The sequence below is a fragment of the Lithobates pipiens genome, unplaced genomic scaffold (assembly GCF_037356315.1).
Source record: "Lithobates pipiens isolate NorthernLeopardFrog02 unplaced genomic scaffold, aLitPip1_a1.2 Scaffold_1, whole genome shotgun sequence".
In the NCBI taxonomy this organism is placed as follows: Eukaryota; Metazoa; Chordata; class Amphibia; order Anura; family Ranidae; genus Lithobates; species Lithobates pipiens.
Window position 1 is genome coordinate 79,696,503 of NW_027507685.1, and position 27,369 is coordinate 79,723,871.

General features: G+C 44.5%; 1 protein-coding gene across 1 annotated transcript; it reads right to left on the reverse strand.

The window, feature by feature from the left end:
* Window positions 1-1,741: 1,741 nt before the first annotated feature.
* On the reverse strand, window positions 1,742-26,804 carry LOC143938474 (uncharacterized). Its single transcript, XM_077460896.1, has 4 exons — window positions 26,638-26,804; window positions 23,895-24,428; window positions 3,943-4,024; window positions 1,742-2,151 (listed from the first exon to the last, which is right to left on the reverse strand). The coding sequence occupies exons 1-3, from the start codon at window positions 26,684-26,686 to the stop codon at window positions 3,966-3,968; spliced, it is 642 nt and encodes a 213-aa protein (XP_077317022.1). The 5' UTR covers window positions 26,687-26,804; the 3' UTR covers window positions 1,742-2,151; window positions 3,943-3,965.
* Between the last annotated feature and the right edge of the window lie 565 nt (window positions 26,805-27,369).

Consider the following 27,369-nt stretch of genomic DNA (forward strand, 5'->3'; position numbering starts at 1 on the left):
CATGTTTGAAAACATTTACTGTTGACTGTCTCACTACCTCTGCTGGAAGTTCATTGCCACACAGGCTAACATAGAGGTGCTTTTAGAGGTTGAACTGGGGCGGTGCGCTTGCAGCACCGGAAAAAAAGTCCTGCAAGCAGCATCTTGCTCTGCCCATTGAAATGTATGGGCAGCGCTGCCAAAGCGCCTACAAAGTGATTTGGCAGTGCCGCAACATGGACGCTATTAACTCTTTCTTCAGCCGCTAGTGGGGCTTAAAAGCGCCCCACTATTTTCCCGAAAAGCGCCCTAAAACTAGGAGCGATTCACCGCTAACGCCGGCACCGCACCAGTGTGAAAGAGGTCTAATACAATTAATTGGATATCTTGCTCTGGAGGTAAAACACCCCATATGAATGTCTAAATCAGTAAAATTAATTATGAATTATATATATGGAGGGAGAAGGAAAAACAAACAGATGGTAGACTACTACTTTGGAAAACATCCTACTCTGCCTATCTAAAAGAGCCATGCACCATCTCTTCTCTCTTGGCTTTTGGAATATACAAATGCAACAAAAAACACTTTTTGATAGATAAAAAGTGCATTTTATATACAGATCAGACTAAAATGAGGGACAAATGAGAAGGAATGAGGACAGAGGGACTTTGTTCCAAATCAGGGACAGTCCCTGGAAATCGGGGACAGTTGGGAGCTATGTGTATGTGTCCCCAGACTGCACAGGCTTTTTTTTTTGCAATCATTGTGAAACCCAAGACCCACAATAACAATGTGATATCATTTCACAAGCTGGTCTCATGATTTGTTGCAGTGCTAATTCCAGGCCCTGTTCATTGTGTCATCATCTGAAGTATTAAAAGTTCAATCAGAAGTTCATCTCCCTTTATTATTATTATTAGCCTTTGACACAACCTGTATATCACACTATATAAAGGGCACTTCCCAATGTCAGAGTGGGGATGGTAAAAACGTAGTTGAGATGCATTGTTACTACCCCACCAAATGCACCCCTCAAGCTGCAAGGGTAGCACATGGGGGTGTTCTCCTACTGCGACTGCAGCAAAAATGATCTCCCTGTTGTGTTTGGCAGCAAGTAGCACCACTGAATGCGACTTATTTTAAAATGTTTCAGTGGTGTAGCATTTTCAAGGTTAAAAAGGGGTGGTACAGAGGCAACATAGCACCTCCTCACCGCCTGTCAAATTCCTTTGAAAAGCAATTTGAATATGGATTGCTTTTCAGAGGCACAGCCATCTTATGGAATTAGCTTTTAACACCCAGTAAGTACACTCTAAATACAGCAAATACACACTAAAGGGCCAGTTAACACCAAAATTTCTGCGTTCCGGATGCAGTTGTGCATAGACGTTCCTTATGCATTCTGGTGCATTTTTGATTCATTGCGGTGTGTTTTTTTATGTGTTTTGCTGTTTTTATTTGTTTATGTAATACCTTTATCCCAAAAGCAAAAACTGTTGCTGTAACTGATTATAAAGCTTTAGCTGGAGTTCAGTTTCAATTTGTCAGTGTTTTTAAATCTGCTAGTGCAGCTAACACTTCCCTCACCCACAGACTGCTGCTATCTACTGTGCCTCCTGTAAGGTGTCTGTATAATACAGGAGGTGTTACTGGCCAGATCACCAGGTAAAAACAGAGGTAAAAGACTAAAAAAATAAAATGAATGTAGCCATCACATCTAATGATTAGTAAGCTGTGATATATTACAATTTTGGTTTAATACCGCTTTAAAGTCCATTATTTATTTCTTATTATTACCTTGTCATTACATAATGCTCATGTTTGAAGTCCAGCCTGTGTGACAACCATGGCTGCCTCCAATAGTAGAATGAGTGTAGACATGAAGGAACGGGAAGTGCATTGCTGGCAGGTTCACCATGTAAAAACAGAGGAAGAAACCCAGAAAAATAAAAACAAATTCAGCCACCACATCTAAGAACCAGTAAGCTGCAATATATTACATTTTTTGTTTTTTGATTTAGATACAGTGTGATCCCAAATTTAGAATGCCAATCATAATGCAAAATTTAAATTTTTCAATCATTCAAAAGAAATAAGGTATAAAAATAATGGTTGCAATATAGAGATATGTTAATCAGAATGTATCTTGATTGTAGTGAATTTGTTGAAGTCTGCAAATAGAAATAACAGAAATCTGGTTAGTAGGAGTACAAACCAAAGAGTTAAGATTTATATGTCTATACAACAAGTTTACAACTAACTCAAGAGTGATACAAATAAAAATGCAATGCCCTGCATTAGTTAACCACTTCAATACCAGGCACTTATACACCTTCCTGCCCAGGCCAATTTTCAGCTTTCAGTGCTGTCGCAAATTGAATGACAATTGCGCGGTCATGCTACAGTGTACCCAAACACATTTTTTATCATTTTGTTCCCACAAATAGTACTTTCTTTTGATGGTATTCAATCATCTCTGCGATTTTTATTTTTTACGCAACAAATAAAAAAAAAGAAAATTTTTAAAGAAATAAAAGTTTTTCTTTGCTTCTGTTAAAATGTTTTGTAAATAAGTAGGTTTTCATCTTCAATGACGGGCACTGATATGGCTGCACTGACTGGCACTGATAAAGTGGCACTGATGGGCACCAATGAGGTGGTAATGATGAGGTGGCACTGATGATGAGCACTGATAGGTGGCACTGGTATGCAGCACTGATGGGCACTCATAGGCATCACTGATGGGTACTTATGAGTGGCACTGATAGGTGGGCACAGATGGGTGGCATTGCTGGGCAATCATTTGTGGGCACTGATTGGCATATGTTGGGCATTCATTTTCACATGTGGATGGCCATGGGGGATGTACATGACCACCCACATGTTAGGAGCTTCCTTGATGGTCCTGACGGCTTCCCTGGTGGTCCAGTGTAGGCATCTGAGGGGGGACTGCACTGATAAACAATCAGCACAGACCCCCCGTCAGGAGAGCAGCCAATCAATATTGAACCAGGGATTCTCAACCAGGGTTCCGTGGAACCCTGGGGTTCCTCAAGAGGTTGCTAGGGGTTCCTTCAGCATTTGGCAATTTCTGCCTCTCAGATAAGTTCCCACTGATACCAGTGACCTTTTTAACTATCTGTAGGTTAAATGAGGTAATTCTTCCCAATGACCACAAGTGTAAGGACCATTCTTCCCACTGACCATCACACTAATGTATCATGAGTTGTAGATTTCAAATTTTTAGCAGGGGTTCCCTGAGACCGGAGAACTATTTCAAGGGTTCCTCTGTGTTGAAAAGGTTGAGAAAGGCTGCTATGGACTAAGACTGGGATGTTATTAAAGTTCATGTGTGTGTAAGGCTGGGTTCACACTATTGCGAATTGGATGCGGGTTCCCCCGCATTTGACATCGGCACATGCAGATACAGTGAATATCTCTGAAACTGTGCAAGTTTAGGAGATATTCACGGTACCTACAGGTAAGCTTTATTATAGGCTTACCTGTAGAAAAAGTGATGAAACAGGGTTCACAACCACTTTAAATATCATCAGTCACCTTTAACAGTATCTGTAATCCTTTTGTAGATGGCTTCCCCACATGGAGAAGACAGTATCAAATTGGGTAGCAGTAATGTCAATTGGTGGTTGCAGGCCTAAGGCCTGACATATGCCAGGAGCCAATGATGTGTACAGTGACGGGACAAGGTCATCCAGCGTCCAGGGCAAATATTCCAAATTGCGTCCCCCTCCCCCGCTTATGATGTGCAAGCTTAGGGGATCCTATACCCAGCAGTCACTTCCTTGTCAAAATCACTGTCGCTGTCTTTACTTCTGTCAGCCTTGCAACAGAAGGAAGGTGTCTACAGTAAAGCATTGCGCCCAGGGCAGTCGACCCTCTGGCCCTCCCCTCATGGCTCTGGGCGTGTACATTCCTTAACACAGACAACTAACATAACTTACAATAAGAAAGACCATCGTCAGCTTCAGTTGAGCAGTGATGTAAGCAGAACCAGTGGGATGATTCCCCATACTGCTCCAGCACCTGGGAAGAAAAGGCAGAAACAAGTCTTAAGCGACAACTGTTATGTTAGTAACCTCTTCCTCTGACCTCTAGATCTGAACTTAAGCAAAGATTCAAGTTTCAAGTATAAAATTAAGCTCTTTGAGTTCAGGGACTAAACTGAATATACAATATATGTAAATATATTGTAATATCCAGAGTGTGGTTGTAAATAAGGTTTGCTCGTGAACAGAGAGCAATCACTAGTGGTGTACCACAAGGCTCTGTACTGGGTCCCGTTCTATTTAATCTACTGTAAATGTACGTGATGTTTTTTTTGGGGTGGTATGACTTTCTGCCCATGACACAAAGGTGTGTAATTGGGTTGATATCCCTGGAGGTGTCTTTAACATGGAACATGATTTGGCATTGGTCAAAGCACTGGAGACTGCAGTTCAATCCGGGTTCACATATGTGCACATATGTGCGACTGTAGGTTCATGCCCAGGGTCCAGTTTCGTGTCAGTTCATCGGTTCAGGTGCGAATCAGGTCAGAATTTTTGCCTGAATTCGCATATGAACTGGACCCAAAAACACAGAACCCTTTTTCAGTCAGGACCATGGCTTCCCCGCACATGTGTGAACTGGCTCCATTGACACACTTGCATGTATGTGAATATGTGAACCCAACCTCACTGTTTCTAAATATTTGTAAAATAATGCACCTAAAGAAAAAGAATCCCATGACGGAGTACAACATTGGGGCAGTGTTAATTTCGTCAACGAAAACGTTTTCGTCAAAGATTTTGTCAGTGGAATTTTTATAGTGACAAAAACAAAAACTAAAAGTACAGCACATTTTCGTCCACTGACAAAAATCAAATCCGTTTTTGTTTCTTAACGAAAACGGGATGAAAACAGCAAGGAGGGAAGTTTACCCTCACGAACTACCCTATTTATAGGCGTATAACACATTGCATGTGTGTTATATTTGTTTTTACCAACGGGGGGGCAGGGATTGGGCCATCCGCCCCCCCGGTGCCACACATTGGGGAATGTCAGGCCAGTTGCCCCACCTCTCCTGGCCCTGGGACAGCACTGCCAGCATAGTCTAAAGTTAGGAAAAAAAAAATCACTGCCAGCCCCTTCCCCTACACTGCTCCTCCTGTGTCACTCTCATTGTCTAAATAACTAAATTCTTGTCGGCCGCTCTTCTCCTCCTGCTCCTCCTCCCAGTGTTGCTTTAGATTGGAGGAGGAGAGCGGTCACATGACCACTCATGAAATGTCAGAGGAGAGCGGTTATGTGACCGGGTCAAAGAAAGAACAGAACTATTGTGGTATTAAGAAACTTTGATTTACAATGAATGTGACACAGGATGAGCTATGTATGAGAAAAGGCTGGCGGGTATGCTGGCAGTGCTGTCCCAGGAGACTGGGGGTCTCCTGGGAGTGCAGGGGGCTGTGTATTGTGGGGGGCTGTGTATTGCGCAGAGGCTGGGGGGCTGTGTATTGTACAGAGGGTGGAGGGCTGTGTATTGTGGGGGGCTGTGTACTGTGCAGAGAGTGGGGCTGTGTATTGTGGGGGGCAGTGTCCTGTGCAGAGACTGGGGGTCTCCTGGGAGTGCAGGGGGGCTGTGTATTGTGGGGGCTGTGCATTGTGCAGAGGCTGGGGGGCTGTGCATTGTACAGAGGGTGGGGGCTGTATATTGTGGGGGGCTGTGTACTGTGCAGAGGGTGGGGGGCTGTGTACTGTGCAGAGGGTGGGGGGCTGTGTACTGTGCAGAGGGTGGGGGGCTGTGTACTGTGCAGAAGGTGGGGGGTTTGTATTGTGGGGGCTGTGTCCTGTGCAGAGCGTGGAGGGCTGTGTACTGTGCAGAGGGTAGAGGTCTGTGTACCTGTCCAGAGGGTGGGGGCTGTGTATTGTGGGGGGCTGTGTCCTGTGCAGAGGGTGGGGGGCTGTATACTGTGCAGAGGATGGGGGCTGTGTATTGCGGGGGGCTGTGTACTGTGCACATTCGATTTTAGTTTACTAAAATGATTTTATTTGACTAAAATGTACTGGAGATTTTAGTCAACTAAAATACGATGACTAAAATGGGACTAAAATTAAAATGGCATTTTAAGCAAAGACTATGACTAAAACCAAAACCCTTGCAGAAGACTAAAATTGGACTAAAACTAAAGATGCCATTTTAGTCCTAAGACTAAAACCACATTGAAATTGACTGCCAAAATTAACGCTTTTTGTTGGTACAGTGTTGGCCAGCACTGCAGAGGAAAAAGATTTGGGGATACTTATTTTAGATGATTGCAAAACAAGGAAACAATGTGACCAGGCAGTGAGGAAAGCGAATGTGTCACTAGAGGGATCACCAGCAGGAGGAAGGAGGACCTAAATCCCCTATATACAGTGCATTAGGAAAGTATTCACAGCGCTTCACTTTTTCTACATTTTGTTGGATTAAATTCATTATTTTGCTCAAAATTCTACAAACAATACCCCATAATGACAACATGAAGGACGTTTGTTTGAAATCTTTGCATATTTATTAAAAATAAAAACCTTAAAAAAAAAATCACATGTACATAAGTATTCACAGCCTTTTCTATGACACTCAAAGTTGAGCTCAGGTGCATCCGGTTTCCACTGATCATCCTTGTGAGGTTTCTTCAACTTGATTGGAGTCCACCGGTGGTAAATTAAGTTGATTGGACATGCTTTGAAAAGGCACACACCTATGGATATAAGGTCGCACAGATAACAGTGCATGTCAGAACACAAACCAAGCCATGAAGTTTAAGGAATTGTTTGTAGACCACCAAAATAGGATTGTATTGAGGCACAGATCTAGGGAAGGGTACAGAAAAATGTCTGCAGCATTAAAGGTCGCAAAGAGCACAGTGGCCTCCATCATCCGCAAATGGAAAAAGTTTGGAGCCACCAAGTCTGTTCCTAGAGTGGGCCGCCGGCCAAACTGAGCGATTGGGGAGAAGGGCCTTAGTCAGGGAGATGATCAAGAACCCGATGGCCACTCTAACAGAGCTCCAGCTTTCTTCTGTGGAGAGAGGAGAACCTTCCAGAAGAACAACCATCTCTGCAGCTCTCCACCAATAAGGCCTATATGGTAGAGTGGCCAGACGGAAGACAGTCCTTAGTAAAAAGGCACATGAAAGCCTACCTGGAGGTTGCCAAAAAGCCCCTGAAGGACTTTCAGACCATGAGAAACAAAATTCTCTGGTCTGATGAAACAAAGATTGAACTCTTTGGCCTGAATGGAAAGCATCATGTCTGGAGAAAACCAGGCACCACTCATCACCTGGCCAATACCATTTCTACAGTCAAGCACGGTGGTGGCAGCATCATGCTGTGCGAATGTTTTTGAGTGGCAGGAACTGAGAGACTAGTCAGGATCGAGGGAAAGATGAATGCAGCAATGTACAGAAACATCATTGATGAAAGCCTGCTCCAGAGTGGTCTGGACCTCAGGCTTGGGTGAAGGTTCATCTTCCAACAGGACAATGAACCAAAGCACACAGTCAAGATAACATCTCTATTAATGTCCTTGAGTGGTCCAGTCGGAGCCCAGACTTGAACCTGATTGAGCATCTCTGGAGAGATCTGCTGTGCACAGACGCTCCCCATCCAATCTGATGGAGCTTGAGGGGTTCTGCAAAGAAGAATGGGAGAAACTGCAAAAAATAGGTGTGCCAAACTTGCAGCATCATACTCAAAATGATTTGAATCTGTAATTGGTGCCAAAGGAGCTTCACCAAAGTATTGAGCAAAGGCTGTGAATACATGTACATATATATGTATATGTACATATATATATATGTACATAAATGTGAATATGTGATTTATTTTTTTCCCCTTTTTTTTTTCTATAAATTTGCAAAGATTTGAAACAAACTTCTTTCATGTTGTTATTATGGGGTAATGTTTTAAGAATTTCGAGGAAAATAATGAATGTAACCCATTTTGTTATAAGGCTGTAACTCAACAAAATGTGGGAAAAGTGAAGCTCGGTAAATATTTTCTGGATGCACTGTAGACCCTTAGTTAGACCTCATTTACAATACTGTGTCTAGGTCTGGAGACCTACCTTACACAAAGATGTTGATAAAATAGAACGAGTCCAGAGACAGGTAACCAAATTATGAAAGGTCTGGGGGATAAAACATATCGAGAGCGACTTCAGGAACTTAAAGCGGGAACTTCAGTAATTTTTTTCATCTTTCCATCTATTAAATCTTCTGCCCTTGTTGTTTTAACTTTGGATAGTAAAACATTTTTTTTCTGCCAGTAAATGCCTTCTACAGCCCACTTCCTGCTTCTTGTCTGGTCATTAGCATAGTGTTATGATCATGCACACAGCTCTGTCTCTCACTCTGGTGAGAGTTTGCCAGGAAGGGAGGGGGGGGGGGGGGAATGAGTCATAAGAGGGCCAATGAGAGCTGCAGAACTGGAGGTGTGCCTCTGTGTGTCTGTAAATCCAGAAGGTGAACAGGCAGCAGCTTCCTGTGCCCACAGTTACAGTGGGAGCACCAGACTCAGTGGAGGGAGATTTCTGCAGCATATTTGGCAAGTACAAAATCACAGTATATATTTAAAATAATATGCAAAGTGGTTGGAGGGAAGCTTCAGAATGGCAAAGATGTTGCAATTTATGTGAGCAGACTGCAGTTCCTCTTTAATATGTACAGTCTGTAGGAAAGAAGGGAAAGGGGAGACATGATTGAAACCTTTAAATACATCAATGGGGGTGAATAGGATTCAAGAGGGCAGTATTTTCAATATGAAACCAAAATCAAGAACACAGGGACATGACCTCAAACTAACTGGAGGTAAGTTCAAATCTAATCTGAGAAAGTATTATTTTACAGAATTACTGAAACTGTAGTTGATGCTTTCAATAAACTTCCAGCAGAGGTAGGGAGTCAGTCAACAGTAAGCAGGGCTGCCATCAGGGGGGTACAGCCTATACACTTGTAAGGGGCCCCAGCGTCTGGATGGGCCCAGCCGACTGGCAGGGACATGAGAAGGCGGGGGCGGGTGCAGAGGAGCTCTGTGGATGTTCCTGTATCTGTGTGAGTCAGAAGGCTGCTGCTCTGTCATGAGCTGACATTGGGCTCTTTGCTGCCACCTCTGGCCATTTCATGCATGTGCACCCCCTCTGCATATGGAAACAAGAGCTGGGATTAGGACCACCTTACAAGTAAGGCCGCGTACACACGCGGGGACTGTTCGCTCAACTTTGTCCGCTGAACAGTGTTTCGGCGGACAGTCCGCTCGTGTGTGGGCTTTCAGCGGACAGTTTCAGCGGACAGTCTGCTGAACAAAGTTTTTCGGAAATTCCGAAAAACTGTCCGCTGAAACTTTGTTTCAGCGAACAGTCCCCTCGTGTGTAGGCTTGTTCGTCAAACTAAGTTCCGCGCATGCTCAGAAAGGATTTACACGCCGAAGTTTGCATTGCAGTGTATAGGACGTCGTTTTCTAGTCCCGTCGTACGTGGCGTTCACGTCATCGCGCACGGTTTCAGCGGACTGTTCGTTCGTCGTGTGTGGCCAAGTCCGTCCATGCTAATTTTGAGCGGACTGTCCGCTGAAACTGTTTGACGGACAAAGTTGAGCGAACAGTCCCCGCGTGTGTACGCGGCCTAAGGGCGGCATTGTGTGTGACTGTGTACATGCCTATGTGTCTACAGTCCTGTGTAGGGATGAGCTGAACACCCCCCGGTTCGGTTCGCACCAGAACATTTGAACGGACTGAAAATTCGCACGAACTTTAGAACCCTATTAAAGTCTATGGGACTCGAACGTTCAAAATCAAAAGTGCTAATTTTAAAGGCTAATATGCAAGCTATGCAACAGACAACACCAGCAATAAGGGGAATCTTAAGGTGTATACTGTGCTGGAGGCACACAACACCCACTTTAACTCCTGCAGATTCCTGTATTACAGAACACCAGCAATAAAGGGTAGATACAGATGTACACTGTGCTGTGCTGGAGGCACACAGCACCCACTAACTGCTGCAGATTCCTGTATTAGAGAACACCAGTAATAAAGGATAGATACAGGTGTATACTGTGTATACTGTGCTGGAGGCACACAACACCCACTAACTCCTGCAGATGGCTGTATTAGAGAGCAACAGCAATAAAGGGTAGCTACAAGTGTATACTATGCTGGAGGAACACAACACCCACTAACTCCTGCAGATGGCTGAGAAAAGAACACAATGTCCCTGCTTATCTAGCTCTTTCCCTGCACGCCAACACACTACACAAGGCCACCACGCTGGCAGCCTTATATAGTGTGGGGCGTGTACTAAACCCAATTATGGCTCTCCTCGCTGCCGGCGCTGTGATTGGCCAAGCATGCAGGGTCACAGTGCATGCTTGGCCAATCATGAGCCAGAAATGCACTGCAATGGCGTAGTGCATTGTGGGCCGTTCGGGCCACACGAATTTGGTGCGAACGGTCCACAAAGTTCTGAATTCGCCAAACAGACGAACGGCCGATGTTCAAATCGAACATGCGTTCGAATCGAACACCAAGCTCATCCCTAGTCGTGTGTGTACATGCGTGTGTGTGTACATGCCTGTCTGTCTGTGTACATGCCTGTCTGTCTGTGTACATGCCTGTCTGTCTGTGTACATGCCTGTGTGTGTGTGTGTGTGTACACATGTCTCTGTGTGTTTACATGTCTCTGTGGGTACATGTCTCTGTGGGTACATGCCTTATTAAAGCAGTGATATGCAGCGCTACCTGCTAAAAATTAATTGTCACACTATCCTAACGTGAATAAATAAATAAATATAAATTTATAAATATAAATGTACAAAATGATGTGCAAAATGACCAAAATCCAACAATGTGCAAAATATTACTGATAAAGTGACTAAAGTGCAAAATCACACATAAAGTGTAGTAATAAGCCACACTTACATAAATATGTGCAAAAAACGCAAATTCGTAAACAATGAAAGAAGTTCATCCGATAAAAGTCAGGTGATTCACAATGTCAACAAGTGCTGTTCAATAAACAAATATCCGATAGTGAAAGTCCTCAATATTCATGCAGTGTCATGAAGGTGCATAGAACTCCACACTTATGACAGTCCACCAAAAACAGGATCCTTCAGTGCTCCACTTGTGCACCCCCCATTTCCCCCAGCCTCTCACCCCAATCCCAGACCCCCAGGGGTCATAACCGCTTTAAGAAAATGAATGGTAATCACGCTTCCTCTCTTCTTCGTATGTCCCGCCCCTCCGTCCGTATATAACAAATCTCAGCAGTAGAGAAGATAAGGAGATCTCGGCAGTAGAGAAGATAAGGAGAGAAGGGGACTCTCATGTGTAGTAAATCAAAGTAATTTTAATAAAAGTAAATCCACACATCAAAATAGGCAGTTGCGCGTGTAAACAATAGGACTTCCGGTCTCGGCCGCGACTGGAAGTGACGAATAAGACACCTGGCTCCTCCCTGATGCGTTGCGTCACAAACACGTGAGGCTGGGGGGGAGGGGGGGGGCAAGGCCTAGAGCTGTGTAAGGGGACCCACAATGTCTGATGGCTGCCCTGACAGTAAGTGAATTGAAACATGCTTGGGACAAACACAGATCTAAACAAAAAAAACAAATAAAGAACAAACAAAAAAAATGGACAGACTTGACAGTCTACTCTCTGCCGCCACTTTTCTTAGATAAAAACCTGTAAACATTATAAATAAAATACTGTAAATAAGAAAGAGGATATGGTGAGGATGACATAAAGGTGCAAACCAACCATTTTTTTTTTTTTTTTTTTTACTTTGGACAGTGAGGCAGAGTTAACATTTCTGTCAGGTTTTTGTTGTGTGCAGAATCACATACAGGTACACGATTCTGCACTTCCGAGTCTGGGGCGCACACAGTGGGAGCCAATCAGCGGGTCCGGCAGACCCGATGTCTTCCAGGACTCGTTGATCATCTCAGACAGAGGCAGAGCGGCACTCTGCCTATGTAAGCAAAGGCAGATCACCGTTCTGTTAGTAGGGAAGGCAGAGATCCTGTGTTTCTGCTCAGTGCAAGCACCCCCCCCCCCCCCCACACACACACACAGTTAACAAGTGCTCCCTAGTAGGGATGAGCTTCGTGTTCGATTCAAACATACGTTCGACTCGAATATCGGCTGTTCGCCCGTTCGGCGAATTCCGAACATTATGGGCCCTTTCGTGCCAAATTCGTGTGGCGCTCACGGCCCACAATGCACTGCGATGGCGCAGTGCATTGCTAGCTCATGATTGGCCAAGCATGCACTGTGACCCCGCATGCTTGGCCAATCACAGTGCCGGCAGCGAGGAGAGCCATGATTGGCCACAGGCAGGATGCCTGTGGCCAATCATAGCTCAGGCTGTGTAGTACACGCCCCACACTATATAAGGCCACCAGCGCGGTGGCCTTGTGTAGTGTGTTGGCGTCTGAAGCAGTTAGTGGGTGTTCTGTGTACCTTCAACACAGTGTACACCGATCGCTATCGGCCTATTTTTCGATCTTGCTCTTCTGTAGTGGTTGTTGTCTGCGTGCCCTGACCGCAGTATACACGGCTATATTCACCTCACCTATATAGCTAGCGATATATCCATCTTTTATAATAGAGCTTGCAGTCAGTGTTAGGAGCTTGTGCGTGCTGTCTGCGGCAGCTGGACATGTTGAGCCGCAACATGCCAACGACTTGGTAGAGTGGATGACCAAGCCCTCTTCATCCTCCTCTCTCACCCAGTCTCAGGGTACTAGCAAAGCAGCTGCCAACGCATCGTCTTCCCTCGTCTCAATGTCATCATCAGTGACTCCTTCCCTAGACCCACCACGTCCTCCTGAGGAGTCTCCTGAACTCTTTCAGCACAGTGTTGGGTACATGCTCCAGGAGGATGCCCAGTGTTTCGTAGGCTCTGATGATGATACTCAGCTAGAGGAAGGCAGTAGCGTGAATGCAGAGAGAGGGGATGCTCAAGAAGGACAGCAATCTGGCAGTCATGTTCCACAAGCTGCAGTATACTGCCAGGTTTGCTACAGCGATGAAGAGGGAGGGGATGATGAGGGCACTGACTCCACGTGGGTGCCTGGTAGGAGAGAGGAGGAGGAGGAGGCACATGTCCAACGAGGCAGGATGCCCTCCGGGGGCCAGCTTAGGGGCAGCACACTGACTGAATCACACCGCAGAGCTCCGCCTGTGCAGGGCGCTGCCTCTGCGCGTTATTCTAAAAGTTCTTTGGTGTGGGCCTTTTTTGAGACAAGTGCATCAGATCGCACCGCTGCTATTTGGAACATATGTCTCAAGCGTATCTCGCGGGGCCAAAACATCAGCCGCTTGGGCACCACATGCTTGACCAGACATATGTTGACCTGCCATGCAGCTCGTTGGCAAGCGTACCTCAAAGACCCACACCAAAGAACAAAGCGGACCTCTACTTGCGCCTCATCAGCTGGCATCTCCAACCCCACTAGACCTTCAGTCCTCTCTGAAACCTGCTCTGAGAGGAATGAAGGTGTAGAATTAGGTGTTTCATAGCCAAGTGCTTCCGGGCACTCTGCTAGCAGTACAACCACGTCCAATTATAGAAGGCAAATGTCCCTGCCCCAGCTGCTGGACCGGCGAAAGAAGTTCACTCCCAGCCATCCACATGCCCAGCGGTTGAATGCTAGCTTGGCTAAATTGCTAGCACTTCAACTGCTGACTTTTCAGTTGGTAGACTCGGCCCCCTTCCGTGAGTTTGTACAATGTGCGGTTCCTCAGTGGCAGGTCCCCAAACGCCACTTTCTCACGGAAGGTGATTCCGGTTCTCTACCGGCATGTGGAAGGCAATGTCCTTGCCTCGCTGGACAGGGTGGTCAGCGGTAAGGTGCATATTACCGCTGACTCATGGTCCAGCAGGCATGGACAGGGACGTTACCTGTCTTTCACGGCCCATTGGGTCACTCTTCTGCCAGCTGGGAAGGATGCAGGACAAGGTGCAGTAGTGTCGGAGGTTGTTCCGCCACGACGCCTCCAAAATGCTACTATTGGTTGTGACACACCTCTCTCCTCCACCCCCTCCTCTTCTTCTTCCTCCATGGCCTCTACCAGTGCTCTGTCCTCAGAACCAGTGGTGCTCCGTAGGCGTTCCAGGGGCTACGCAAGTACGCAGACAAAACGATGCCATGCCGTGCTTGCGCTGGTTTGTTTGGGGGACAGGAGCCACACTGGGGTGGATGTTTTGTCAGCTCTGCAGGGGCAGGCCGAGAGGTGGTTGACGCCACACCAGCTTAAGCCAGGAATGGTGGTTTGCGACAATGGCACCAACCTCCTCTCCGCCCTCCGACAGGGACAACTGACCCATATGCCCTGTGTAGCTCATGTCCTTAACCTGGTGGTGCAGCGGTTCTTGGGCAGGTACCCGGGTTTACAGGATGTCCTGAAGCAGGCCAGGAAAGTCTGTGTGCATTTTCGCCAATCATTTAATGCCTGTGCTCGGCTGGCTGAGCTCCAAAAGGAGTTGAACCTGCCCAAGAACCGCCTTATATGTCACATGCCCACCAGGTGGAACTCAACGTTGGCCATGCTGCAGCGGCTGCACACGCAGCAGAGGGCCATCAATGAGTACCTGTGGGACACCAGGACAGGGTCAGGGGAGCTCGGTTTTTTCTCACCACGCCAGTGGGGCATGATCAGGGATGCATGCACTGTCCTGTCACCATTTGAGGAGGCCACAAGGATGGTGAGCAGTGACAGTGCATGCATCAGTGACACTGTACCTCTTGTCCACCTCTTGGAGCATACGCTGCATGGAATAATGGACAGGGCACTTGAGGCAGAACAGAGGCAGGAAGAGGAGGACTTCCTTGCCTCTCAAGGCCCCCTTTATCCAGACAGTGTTCCTGCTGTGCCACCCATCACACAGGAAGAGGATGAGGAGGAGGAAGAGGAGGAGGATGATTGTGTCATTATGGAGGTGGAGGCTGGCACTCAGCATCAGCAGCAGCCGCAGTCTTGTAGGGATGATTTACAGTCCCAAGAAACCCGTGGACTTGTACGTGGCTGGGAGGAGGTAGCTGCGGATCATGTTGTCCTTAGTGACCCAGAGGACTCCGGACCGAATGCCTCAGCTAACCTACGCTGCATGGCCTCCCTGATCCTGCAAAGCCTGCGGAAGGATCCTCATATTCTTCGGATCAAGGAGAGGGACCATTACTGGCTGGCCACTCTCCTTGATTCACGGTACAAGGGTAAGGTTGCCGACCTTATCTTGCCATCGCAGAGGGAGCAGAGGATGAGACATCTCCGGGAGGCCTTGCAGAAAGGTCTGTGCAACGCGTTCCCAGAGACTGGGAGGTTACAAACTCCTGGTCCTGGTCAACGTGTTGCTGAGGCATCGGTCAGAAGGAGCGGTGGAGAAGGTGGCCGTCTGATGCTTTCAGACAATTTTTTAGTCCGCAACCCCAAGGTATGATTGGTTCCAGCAACCATTGCCAGCGTCTGATTTACATGGTGCAGGAATACCTAGGGGCAAGGTCAGACTTGGACACCTTTCCCACCGAAAATCCTCTAGCTTACTGGGTCTTGAGGATGGATCACTGGCCAGAGCTTGCACAGTATGCATTTAAGCTACTGGCCTGTCCTGCATCCAGCATTCTTTCGGAACGCACCTTCAGTGCTGCTGGTGGCTTTGTTACCGATCACAGGGTGCGCCTGTCCACCGAATCAGTTGATCGACTGACCTTCATCAAGATGAATCAGTCTTGGATAACCCACAGCTACCAAGCACCTGAAGCTGATGTAACCGAATAATTTTTTTTGAAATATCACATCCTTTCAAGACTGCCTATGCTGATGCTGAGTGACTGTCCTGTTATGTTGATTGTCTATCCTCTTCCTCCTCCGCTGATATGTTGGAAGAACATTTCTGGTTCTGGGTGATGCCATCAGCCCAATTTTTCTGCCCCTGTTTAACAGGGGCGTTTAATTACAATTTTTGATGCAATGCTTTGCAGCAGGGCTAATTCCTGCAATAAAACTAGAGTATATGGGAGAGGTTGCAGTGTCGTGGCATCAGCACTAGTGCCTAAGGCCCAATTTTTCTGCCCCTGTTTAACAGGGACATGTAATTACAATTCTTGATATAATATTTCACAGGAGGGCCCGTTCCTGTGCCCACCCAGAGTAACTGTGAGGACTTATAGTGTTGTGGCACTTGCACCACAACCACCAAAGGTCAATTTTTCTACCACTGTTCAACAATGGCATGTAATTACATTTCTTGATATAATCGATCACAGCAGGGCGCTCCAGCGCCCACCAAGAGTCACTTTGAGGGCTTACAATGTTGTGGCAAAACCAACACCTTGTTCCGCCATTTCTGCTGAGCATATAGGGCAGGCCCCTACTTTCAAACATCCAACTTACAAACATCTACTTGCAAACAGAAGGAGAAAACAGCAAGTGAGATGAAAAAAGACGGACGGCAAAACAAATTATACAGGAGTGATAACCCTTCCCTACGTTTTCCAAAAAGCTTAAAAATAGTTTTTTTGACTGGAGCTACACTTTAAAAATGTACCAGTTGAAAATTACAAACGGATTCAACTTAACACAACAAACCTACACAGTCCCTGTCTTGTTTGCACCGTCTGTATACTGCTGTTCTGAGTATATAGGGCCTGGGGGCCACACGCATTTCCTTTTTTTAATATGGGTAGGGGGTTCCCCTTAATATGCATACAAGACCCAAAGGGGCTGGTAATGGGCAGGGAGGGCTACCCATGCCTTTTTTCTCAATGATTTTCAACCATATTGCAGGAACCAGATATAACATTAAAACCGCAAGCAGTTTTAAATGATGTTATTTCTGTTTAATGTCATTTTGTGCAGGGACTGTTCTAAACACGGGAAACACGTGGCACTTCACAGGCATACTACAGACACCCCCAGGCACGATATTTAAAGGAATATTTCACTTTTTTTTTTCACTTTAATCGTCATTAAAATCAGTGCTCCCGCCAAAACGGCAATTTTTAAAAACATTTTAGGCATTGACCCATGTCCCCTGGTGCAGGAGCCAGGTCCCCAAACCCTTTTTAGGACAGCATCTTGCATATTAGCCGTTAAAATTAGCACTTTTAATTTCGAACGTTCGAGTCCCATTGACTTCAATGGGGTTCTAAAGTTCGTACGAATTTGGGGTCCGTTCGAAAGTTCTGGTGCGAACCGAACCGGGGGGTGTTCGGCTCATCCCTTCCCTGCCAGTGTCAGTACAGTGAAAGTGCATATTTTTTAGCACTGATCACTGTATTGGTGCCACTGGTCCCCAAAAGTGTCAGTTAGTGTCCAATTCGTCAACGGCAATGTCGCAGTCCTGCTATAAGTCTCTAATTGTCACCATTACTAGCGATATAGATATAGATATAGATAGTGTGAGAAAAAAAACGCGCTATCCACAAACAACAAATACAGTGCCTTGCAAAAGTATTCGGCCCCCCTTGAACTTTTCAAACTTTTGCCCCATTTCAGGCTTCAAACATAAAGATATAAAATTTTTATTTTTTGTGAAGAATCACCAACAAGTGGGACACAATTGTGAAGTGGAACGAAATCTATTGGATATTTTAAACTTTTTTAGCAAATAAAAAACGGAAAAGTGGTGCGTGCAAAATTATTCGGCCCCTTTACTTTCAGTGCAGCAAACTCACTCCAGAAGTTCAGCGAGGATCTCTGAATGATCCAATGTTGTCCTAAATGACTGATGGTGATAAATAGAATCCACCTGTGTGTAATCAAGTCGCTGTATAAATGCACGTGCTCTGTGATAGTCTCAGGGTTCTGTTGAAAGAGCAGAGAGCATCATGAAGACCAAGGAACACACCAGGCAGGTCTGTAATACTGTTGTGGAGAAGTTGAAAGCCGGATTTGGATACAAAAAGATTTGCCAAGCTTTAAACATCCCAAGGAGCACTGTGCAAGCGATCATTTTGAAATGGATGGAGTATCAGACCACTGCAAATCTACCAAGACCTGGCCGTCCCTCTAAACTTTCAGCTCAGACAAGGAGAAGACTGATCAGAGATGCAGCCAAGAGGCCCATGATCACTCTGGATGAACTGCAGAGAACTACAGCTGAGGTGGGAGAGTCTATCCATAGGACAACAATCAGTCGTACACTGCACAAATCTGGCCTTTATGGAAGAGTGGCAAGAAGAAAGCCATTTCTCAAAGATATCCATAAAAAGTCTCATCTAAAGTTTGCCACAAGCCACCTGGGAGACACACCAGACATGTAGAAGAAGGTGCTCTGGTCAGATGAAACCAAAATCCAACTTTTTGCCCACAATGCAAAACAATATGTTTGGTGTAAAAGCAACACAGCTCATCACCCTCAACACACCATCCCCACTGTCAAACATGGTGGTGGCAGCGTTATGGTTTGGGCCTGCTTTTCTTCAGCAGGGACAGGGAAGATGGTTAAAATTGAGGGGAAGATGGATGCAGCCAAATACAGGACCATTCTGGATGAAAACCTGTTGGAGTCTGCAAAAGACCTGAAACTGGGACGGAGATTTATCTTCCAACAAGACAATGATCCCAAACATACAGCAAAATCTACAAAGGAATGGTTCACAAATAAACGTATCCAGGTGTTAGAATGGCCAAGTCAAAGTCCAGACCTGAATCCAATTGAGAATCTGTGGAAAGAGCTGAAAACTGCTGTTCACAAACGCTCTCCATCCAACCTCCCTGAGCTTGAGCGGTTTTGCAAGGAAGAATGGGCAAGAATTTCAGTCTCTCGATGTGCAAAACTGATAGAGACATACCCCAAGCGACTTGCAGCTGTAATCGCAGCAAAAGGTGGCTCTACAAAGTATTAACGCAAGGGGGCCGGATAATTTTGCACGCCCCACTTTTCATTTTTTTATTAGTTAAAAAAGTTTCAAAAATCCAATAGATTTCGTTCCACTTCACAATTGTGTCCCACTTGTTGGTGATTCTTCACAAAAAATAAAAATGTTACATCTTTATGTTTGAAGCCTGAAATGTGGCAAGAGGTTGAAAAGTTCAAGGGGCCGAATATTTTCGCAAGGCACTGTAAATAATAGTTGCCAGCACCGCAGACTTACTGCAACAAACAAAATGGTGAAATAATAAAAAAGGTGCAGCGCTTAGATTATGACAATATCTATATAATCTTTTACCAGTGTAAATAATATAATCAACTTTAATAGTGAAAAAAACTTTGCATAAATTAACACTATTATTGATTCTATGTTTTAGACAACACTATATCCAAATATACAAAAAAATAAAAAATAATTGATATACGTATATCCACCAAGGTGAACGTGTTAAGAGTCCATAAGTGAAACAATATGGTGACAAAGTGCAATATCTTGAGAAGTTATAGTGACTTCAGTGAATACTTGGCAGAAATCCACCACCACTTGAGAGGAGGCTTACCAGATGTAATGGACCCAGTTCGGTATATACCTAGTGAGTCACACGAGTTTATTGATGTAAATCCACACGAAAAAACAGCTGGCAAAACTTGTAACTTCTCAGGGGTACCAGAGTAGACAGAGAGATGACCCAAAAATAGATGAAATGGCTATCCACCTTTTGGGGTGACTGAGGACAGAGATTCTTCCACATATATTATAGGCCAAAAAGAAGAAAATACAGCCTCATAGTGAAATACCATTTAAAACTTTTATTAACATTAAAAGCGTAAATGGGTACTCACATATTACAGGCAAATACAAGCATGGAAATAAAATCTGGCAACGCAGTGGCATCAAATCTGGCAACGCAGTGGCATAAATGGTCTATTCTGACTTCATACTCTATTCAACATAGAGATATACAAACTATTTTAAATAGACATTGGGGAGTGTTAAAGACAGACAAAACCTTATGCTCTCTGTTACCAGAACGGTAACGGTTACCATCTCTGTCTACTCTAGTACCCCTGAGAAGTTACAAGTTTTGCCAGCTGTTTTTTTCGTGTGGATTTACATCAATAAACTTGTGTGACTCACTAGGAGGCTTACCAGATGTAATGGACCCTAACTGGGTCCATTACATCTGGTAAGCCTCCTCTCGTGGTGGTGGATTTCTGCAAAGTATTCACTGAAGTCACTATAACTTCTCAAGATATTGCACTTTGTCACCATATTGTTTCACTTATGGACTCTTAACACGTCCACCTTGGTGGATATACGTATATCAATTTTTTTTTTTTTTTTTTGGATATAGTGTTGTCTAAAACATAGAATCATTAATAGTGTTAATTTATGCAGAGTTTTTTTCACTATTAAAGTTGATTATATTATTTACACTGGTAAAAGATTATATAGATATTGTCATAATCTAAGCGCTGCACCTTTCTTATTATTTAACCAAAGCACAGTGGTGTAGTGGTTAGCACTCTCACCTAGCAGTAAGAAGGGTCGCTGGTTCAAATCCCAACCACGACACTACCTGCCTGGAGTTTGCTTGTTCTCCCTGTGCCTGCGTGGGTTTCCTCCGGGGGGGGTGCTCCGGTTTCCTCCCACAATCCAAAGACATGCAGGTAGGTTAATTGGCTTCTGTCCAAAATTGGCCCTAGTATAGGAATTGGGACCTAGGATAGTGGGCTCCTTGAGGGTAGAGACTGATGTGAGTGTGCAATGTACAGGGATAGGGACAATTGTAGACACTCACTCAGGTTGAACTGGATGGACTGGTGTCTTTATTCAGCCTTACTAACTATGAAACTATGAAATATACACTTATTGTAAAAAAAAATTTTTTTACCAAAAATATGTTGTTGTTTTTTTTTCTGTTTATAGCGCAAAAAAATAAATAGATCACCTCTGATCAAATATCACCAAAAAAAGTTCTATTTGTGGGGAAAAAAAGGACATTCATTTTATTTGGGTCCAGCATCTCACAACCGTGCAATTGTCAGTTAAAATAACGCAGTGCCGTATTATTAAAAATAGCCTGATCATGAAGGGGGGTAAACCCTCCAGAGCTGAAGTGGTTAAAAGAATGCTTACTTTTTCAACTGCTTATTTTAATGCCCTCCTCTCTTCACCCTGCATATACTGAGCTTGCTGAGGACACTGTAATGCTTGGGTATGTTTTTCAAAAAGTTAGAAAAAGTGAATGAACCCTTTAATCCCTTTTATTCTGAAAAATCAGGTGATGAGAGCTTTAGAATGCTTTCACCCAGGGGCGGGCAGGTTGGTGTTGACGATAAAGTGCCACTAGTTTTAGCTGCGCGTAAAGCAGCTAAAACTCATTTTAGCGGTGCCGAAACGATTTGCAGGTGCTTCGGCAGCAATGCCCATTAATTTCAATACACCGCTCCTTCTCCGCCCCATAGGACTCAGTGTGCAAGCACTCAGGTTTTACTGGTCTCTCCTTGCCACACCCTATATATGGTGGATAGATTCATGCATAGCATGAATCTATCCACAGACACCATGGCAACCCCCTTTTTATGTGTCAGGCCCCTTTCAGGACACCGGGTGCATGAATTGCAGAGGCGTTTTTTTTTTCTTTTTCGAAGCACCTGATTAGAGCTAGTGGCTTTAATAGGTTTCAAAATCGGGTGGGCTCAGGTCGCAGAGGATGCGTCCGGAGCCCACCCAGGTGTGTTCCATATTCATTCGCTGTTGCAACACTGATCCTCCTCCCGGCCAATTGGGAAGCAGGTATGAAACTGTTTCCCAATTGGCCAAAACATCAGGCGATCCTATTAGATGCCTAGCGCCGGGAGGAGCAGAGAGGAGACTTCTGCAATTGTTTTAGTGGTATTTAGTCGACTAAATCTCCAGTACATTTTAGTCTACTAAAATGTCCTACATTTTAGTTGACTAATTCTCCAGTACATTTCAGTAATTGCAATTTAGTTGTAGTCATAGTCTTTTCACTAAAATGACATTTAGTTTTAGTCGTATTTTAGTCATCTCAATTGTTTTCATCGCATTTTAGTTGACTAAAATAGTATTCATTTAGTCGACTAAAATGTTTTAGTAATTTTAGTTGACTAAAATGTTTTAGTCGACTAAATTAACACTGCACAGAAGCTGCTCCAGGAGAGGATTTTCCCGAGCCCCCTACCACGCTGGAAGATGGCTGTATCAGCTCCGACTGCTTCTCTCGTCGTCCACATCCAGGATAAGGACAGTGGGTGCTGGGGGGGGTGGTAATTCTGTGCCATGTCGCGCCACGGGGGTTGGTGGTAGTTGGCAGTTGTGTTAGTGCTGCTTCATTGGTGTCCCAGGGGGAGGGGGTTGTTTGCTGCCCCCCCCCCCACAAAAAAACCCACCAGCCACCACAGCTTGAATGGCAGCTCTCAGCCTGCTGGAGCGGCTGATGGTGCATCCAAGATGGTGGCTTCCAGCAACAGTCTCAGGCAGTGGTGTATCCAGGGTATGGTATGTGCCCTGGGTGCCACTTGAAGAGCAAAACTTGGGTGTGCTATAGTACCACCAACAATTCTGCTAGCAACCCCAAAGCACTCCCATCAGATTAGCAGATTAAAGCACCCTTATTTTATTGTGAAATAATGCCGCGTTCACATGACCGGAATTTTGGTCGGCAAAAGCTCTGATGGTTTTCCCGATGGAATTCCAACGGAATTTCACTCAAGCCATCTTGCCTACACATGGTCACACCAAATTCCGACCGTTAAGAACGTGGTGACGTACAACACGTACAACGGGACTAGAAAAAGGAAGTTCAATAGCCAGTAGCCAATAACTTCCATCTCGTAGTTTAATCTGAGCATGCGTGAGTTTTTGCGTGTCAGAATTGCCACACGAACGCATTTTCGGATAGGAACTTTTTCCGAGTGAAAAATTAAGAACATGCTCTAAATCTTTTGCTGGCCGAAATTTGGCCAGCAAAAGTCTGATGGAGCATACACACGATCACATTTTCTGACCAAAAGCTCTCATCGGTCTTTTGCTGGCCGAATTTACGATTGTGTGTATGCAGCATAAGAATTTCCCTGAGCCCTCTATATATGGCATAACACGGCATCAGATGTTTCCATGGAACAGGCAAGCCTATGAGTATTAAGTACCTGCTTTGGCCTAGCAATAGCTTCCTGCTGTCCTCTGTGCAGCAGGGCTCAGACAGGGAGAGGAAGAAGCAGCACACGGCACCAAACTGGTATGTTACTGTTTTCATGTTACTAACAAAGAGCATTCTGATAGTGAGAGCAAAGTTACAGAGAAATTTGCTCATCAGTCTGCTGCTGTCTGCTCACTGCCCAGTCAGAGGCTGAGGGAGGAACATGACCTGTAAGTGTAATGCCCCATACACAATTGGAAATTGTGCCAGCAAAAGTCCGATGTGAGCTTTTGGTCGGAAAATGCGATTGTGTATGCTCCATTGGACTTTTGCTGGTCGAATTTCGGACAACAAAAGATTGAGAGCATGTTCTCAATTTTTTGGTCGGGAAAAGTTCAGATCGGAAATTTCGATCGTCTGTACAAATTCTGACGCGCAAAATTCCTACGCATGCTCGGAAACAATTTGATGCATGCTCGGAAGCATTGAACTTCATTTTCTTGGCTCGTGGTAGTGTTGTACGTCACCGCGTTCTTGGCGGTCAAAAGTTCAGAGAACTTTTGTGTAGCCGTGTGTATGCAAGAGAGCTTGAGCGGAATCCCGTTGGAATTCTGTCGGAAAAACCATCAGAGCTTTTTCTGACCAAAATTCCCATGTTTACGTGGCATTAGGTGACTGCAGCAGAGAAACAATTAGTAATTGGCTGTTTGCCTGCTGTCCTCATGTCCCTGGGAGTGGGATGAGGTTTTAAATAAATATAAGATAAAGTGAAGAACACTTAGCAAATATGATATATGTGGAAAATGAAAAATGATACATTTTATCTTCTACTTACGCAGTGCGGGTTCTCCACTTAGCACCATACGATTCTGTGTCTCAGAAGGCGTTGTCTGAACAGTGGCAGTCTGAAGACTTACAGAAATGACTGTAGCATTGCTATCTTTTTTAAGACCTTGAATATTAGTTGATTTGCTTTCATAGTTATAATTGATATATAGTTTGGCGGTATCTTTTTGTGCACCAAGTGACATAGTATTAAAAGATAAACCTATTCCTACATTTATTGTCAACCAGAGTCCTCCAATGATGTGAATGTCATACACATGTGTTATCCCATAATTTGTGATCGCCGTTATAGAAAGGGTTAGATGTGGATCAGGGCAGGAGGCGTTTGTACTTTCTGAGCCAGTCTCGGTAGGAGTATCGCATAGAGATGCTTTCTTCTTAGCTGTAATGGTAACTAGAAGTGGATATTTCTGGGTCATCTGCACTGGTGATGATACAATCTCAGTGGTTCCAAGCTGATAGTCAGGTACCATAACACTTGTGTACAGAGTATGGATGATCAGAGAGTCCTCTTTGGCCTGAGCTGCAGAGAGAAAATGCAATAGGCTTCCTGAACTTCTAAAAATGACAGCTGTGATGATAGTCCACAGTATAGAATTCTAATATTTGCTCTTATGTTGGTCACACTCAGATTCTGACTTGGTTCTGTCAAGTCAACAACATTTACCAACTGTATCGTTTGAAGGTATCTCTGACTTTAAGTGTATCTAAAGCCAAAAACATTTATAAAATATTGCAACTTACCAGTCCATATATGTGGTGGCTGAATTCATTTTCTTCTTTTTCCTTGCTTTTATTTTTTTTATTTTCACCTGATGATCCTGTCAGTAATGCCGCGTACACAAAATCTGAATTCTGGCCAAAAAAAGACCGATGAGAGCTTTTCATCGGAAAATGTGACCGTGTGTATGCTCCATCGGAATTTAGCTGTCCAAATTTCCACCAGCAAAAAATAATAGCATATTCTCAATTTTCCCGACGGAAATTCCGATCTTGTGTATGCAATTCCAACGCGCAAAAACTTACGCATGCTTAGATTCAGCTAGGAGATGGAAACTATTGGCTACTGGGTATTGAACTTCCTTTTTCTAGTCCCGTCGTACATGTTGTACGTCGCCACATTCTTGACGGTCGGAATTTGGTGTGACCATGTGCATGCAAGACAGCTTGAGCAAAATCCCGTCGGAATTCCGTCGGGAAAACCATCAGAGCTTTTTCCAACCAAAATTTTGATTGTGTGTACGCGGCATTACACACTTTCTGTCCTAGGTTATCAATGTTTACTTTCTATACTGTATCACACCAGGGCATGAACTACAGGACAACCCCCTCCCATCATCTCTATAACCTAGGGGGAGGTGTTATGTAGTTCACAGAAATAGCTTGGAAAATGCTGACTGATAACTGGGTAAAGATCATTTGAAATTATCAGATCCAGCAGCAGACTATTATTCTCCTCCTTCTCCTCCTCCTTCTCCTTCTCCTCCTCCTTCTCCTTCTCCTTCTCCTTCTCCTTCTCCTTCTCCACTACTTGCCGACCAGCCGCTGCAGTTTTACTGTGGCAGAATGACACGGCTAGGCAAAGCGATGTTATATTAACTGTGGCCATTAGGAGCGGACCCCGAGGCCGATGCGAGTGCCCGGGGGTGTCCACTGCATGCCCCCGGAGCTGATCGCTCGTGACACACCAAGAACCGGAATCTGTATGTGTAAACACAGATTCTGGTTCTCTGTGGGGAGAGCAGACAGATTGTGTGTTCATACAAAGTATGGTCATTGATCAGTCATCAACCCTAGACAGTCTCCTCCCCCTTTCAGTTAGAACACAGAGAGGGAACGCAGCTAACCCCTTGATCGCCCCCTAGTGTTAACCCCTTCCCTGCCAGTGACATTTTTACAGTAATCAGTGCATTTTTATAGCACCGATCATTGTATAAATGCCAATGGTCCCAAAAATGTGTCAAAAGTGTCTGATGTGTCTGCCTAATGTCGCAGTCCCAATAAAAATAGCAGATCGCCACCATTACTAGTAAAAAAAAAAATTATAATAAAAAAGGTTCTAAATCTATCCCCTATTTTGTAGACGCTATAACTTTTGCGCAAACCAATCTATATACGCTTATTGTGATTTTTATTACCAGAAATATGTAGAAGAGTACATATCGGCCTAACCTGAGAAAAATTATCTTTTTTAAAAAAATGGGGATATTTATTATAGCAAAAAGTAAAAAATATTGTATTTTTTTCAAAATTCTCGCTCTTTTTTTTTTTTGTTTATAGCGCAAAAAATAAAAACCGTAGAGGTGATCAAATACCACCAAAAGAAAGCTCTATTTGTGGGAAAAAGGACGTCAATTTTGTTTGGGTGAACCGCCACAGGACCACGCATTTGTCAGTTAAAGCGACGCAGTGCCGAATCGCAAAAAATGGCCCGGTCATTCAGCAGCCAAATCTTCCGGGGCTGAAACGGTTAAACAGATTTAACCAATGCCATAATTTAACTTTATTCCCCTAGGAAAAGGGTAGGCAACCTGGGCCCTCCAGCTGTTGTAGAACTACATTTCCCATTGCAAGGCTGGCAGTTACAATTACTCCCAGAGGCATGATGAGACTTATAGTTTTGCAACAGCTGGAGGGCCCCAGGTTGCCTACCCCTGCCCTAGGCTGACTACCTAGACCTTTAAAAGCACTACATATACAGTATGTACCTATTTTAAATAGCAAAGTCATACCCATTATGCATAAGTTCAGAAGAGTGAAGATTTTCAGTCCTTGATCCATCTTTGTGCCTTTAGTGGAGACTATCCCCTTCAGAATTGCTTTATGGCCAAGAGAGTGCCATTTAAATAGTTGTATCAAGAGGAACTTCTGCCAGAAAACCAGATTTACTAAGCTTAGTGAAAACAACATATATTCCAGTCAACATATAGTGAATGATTCCATTGTGTCCTCTTCAAAGACCAGGGTAAACCTTCTGGAAAAAATGACACAGGTACTGTAGAGGTGCACATGGGAATTTTGTTTTAGAAACAGATGAATGGTAATTAGGGATGAGCCGAACACCCCCCGGTTCGGTTCGCACCAGAACTTGCGAACGACCCCCGCGTTCGGTACGAACGTTAGAACCCCATTGAAGTCTATGGGACTCGAACGTTCGAATTGGAAAGTGCTAATTTTAACGGCTAATATGCAAGATAGTGTCCTAAAAAGGGTTTGGGGACCTGCCTCCTGCCTCAGGGGACATGGGTCACTGCAAAAAAAAGTTTTAAAAACTACCGTTTTGGCGGGAGCACTGATTTTAATGACGATTAAAGTGAAAAAAAAAAGTGAAATATTCCTTTAAATATGGTGCCTGGGGGGTGTCTGTAGTATGCCTGTGAAGTGCCACGTGTTTCCCGTGTTTAGAACAGTCTCTGCACAAAATGACATTAAACGGAAAAAACACCATTTAAAACTGCTTGCGG

Bases quoted from the DNA above. Each gene is read 5' to 3' on its own strand.
- LOC143938474 (XM_077460896.1), bottom strand. From the start codon at position 26,686: ATGGATCAAGGACTGAAAATCTTCACTCTTCTGAACTTATGCATAATG. The intron at 24,429-26,637 runs GTATGACTTTGC...TTCTCTCTGCAG, and splicing joins TCTGAACTTATGCATAATGG to CTCAGGCCAAAGAGGACTCT. The intron at 4,025-23,894 runs GTAAGTAGAAGA...TTTTCTTCCCAG, and splicing joins AAGTGGAGAACCCGCACTGC to GTGCTGGAGCAGTATGGGGA.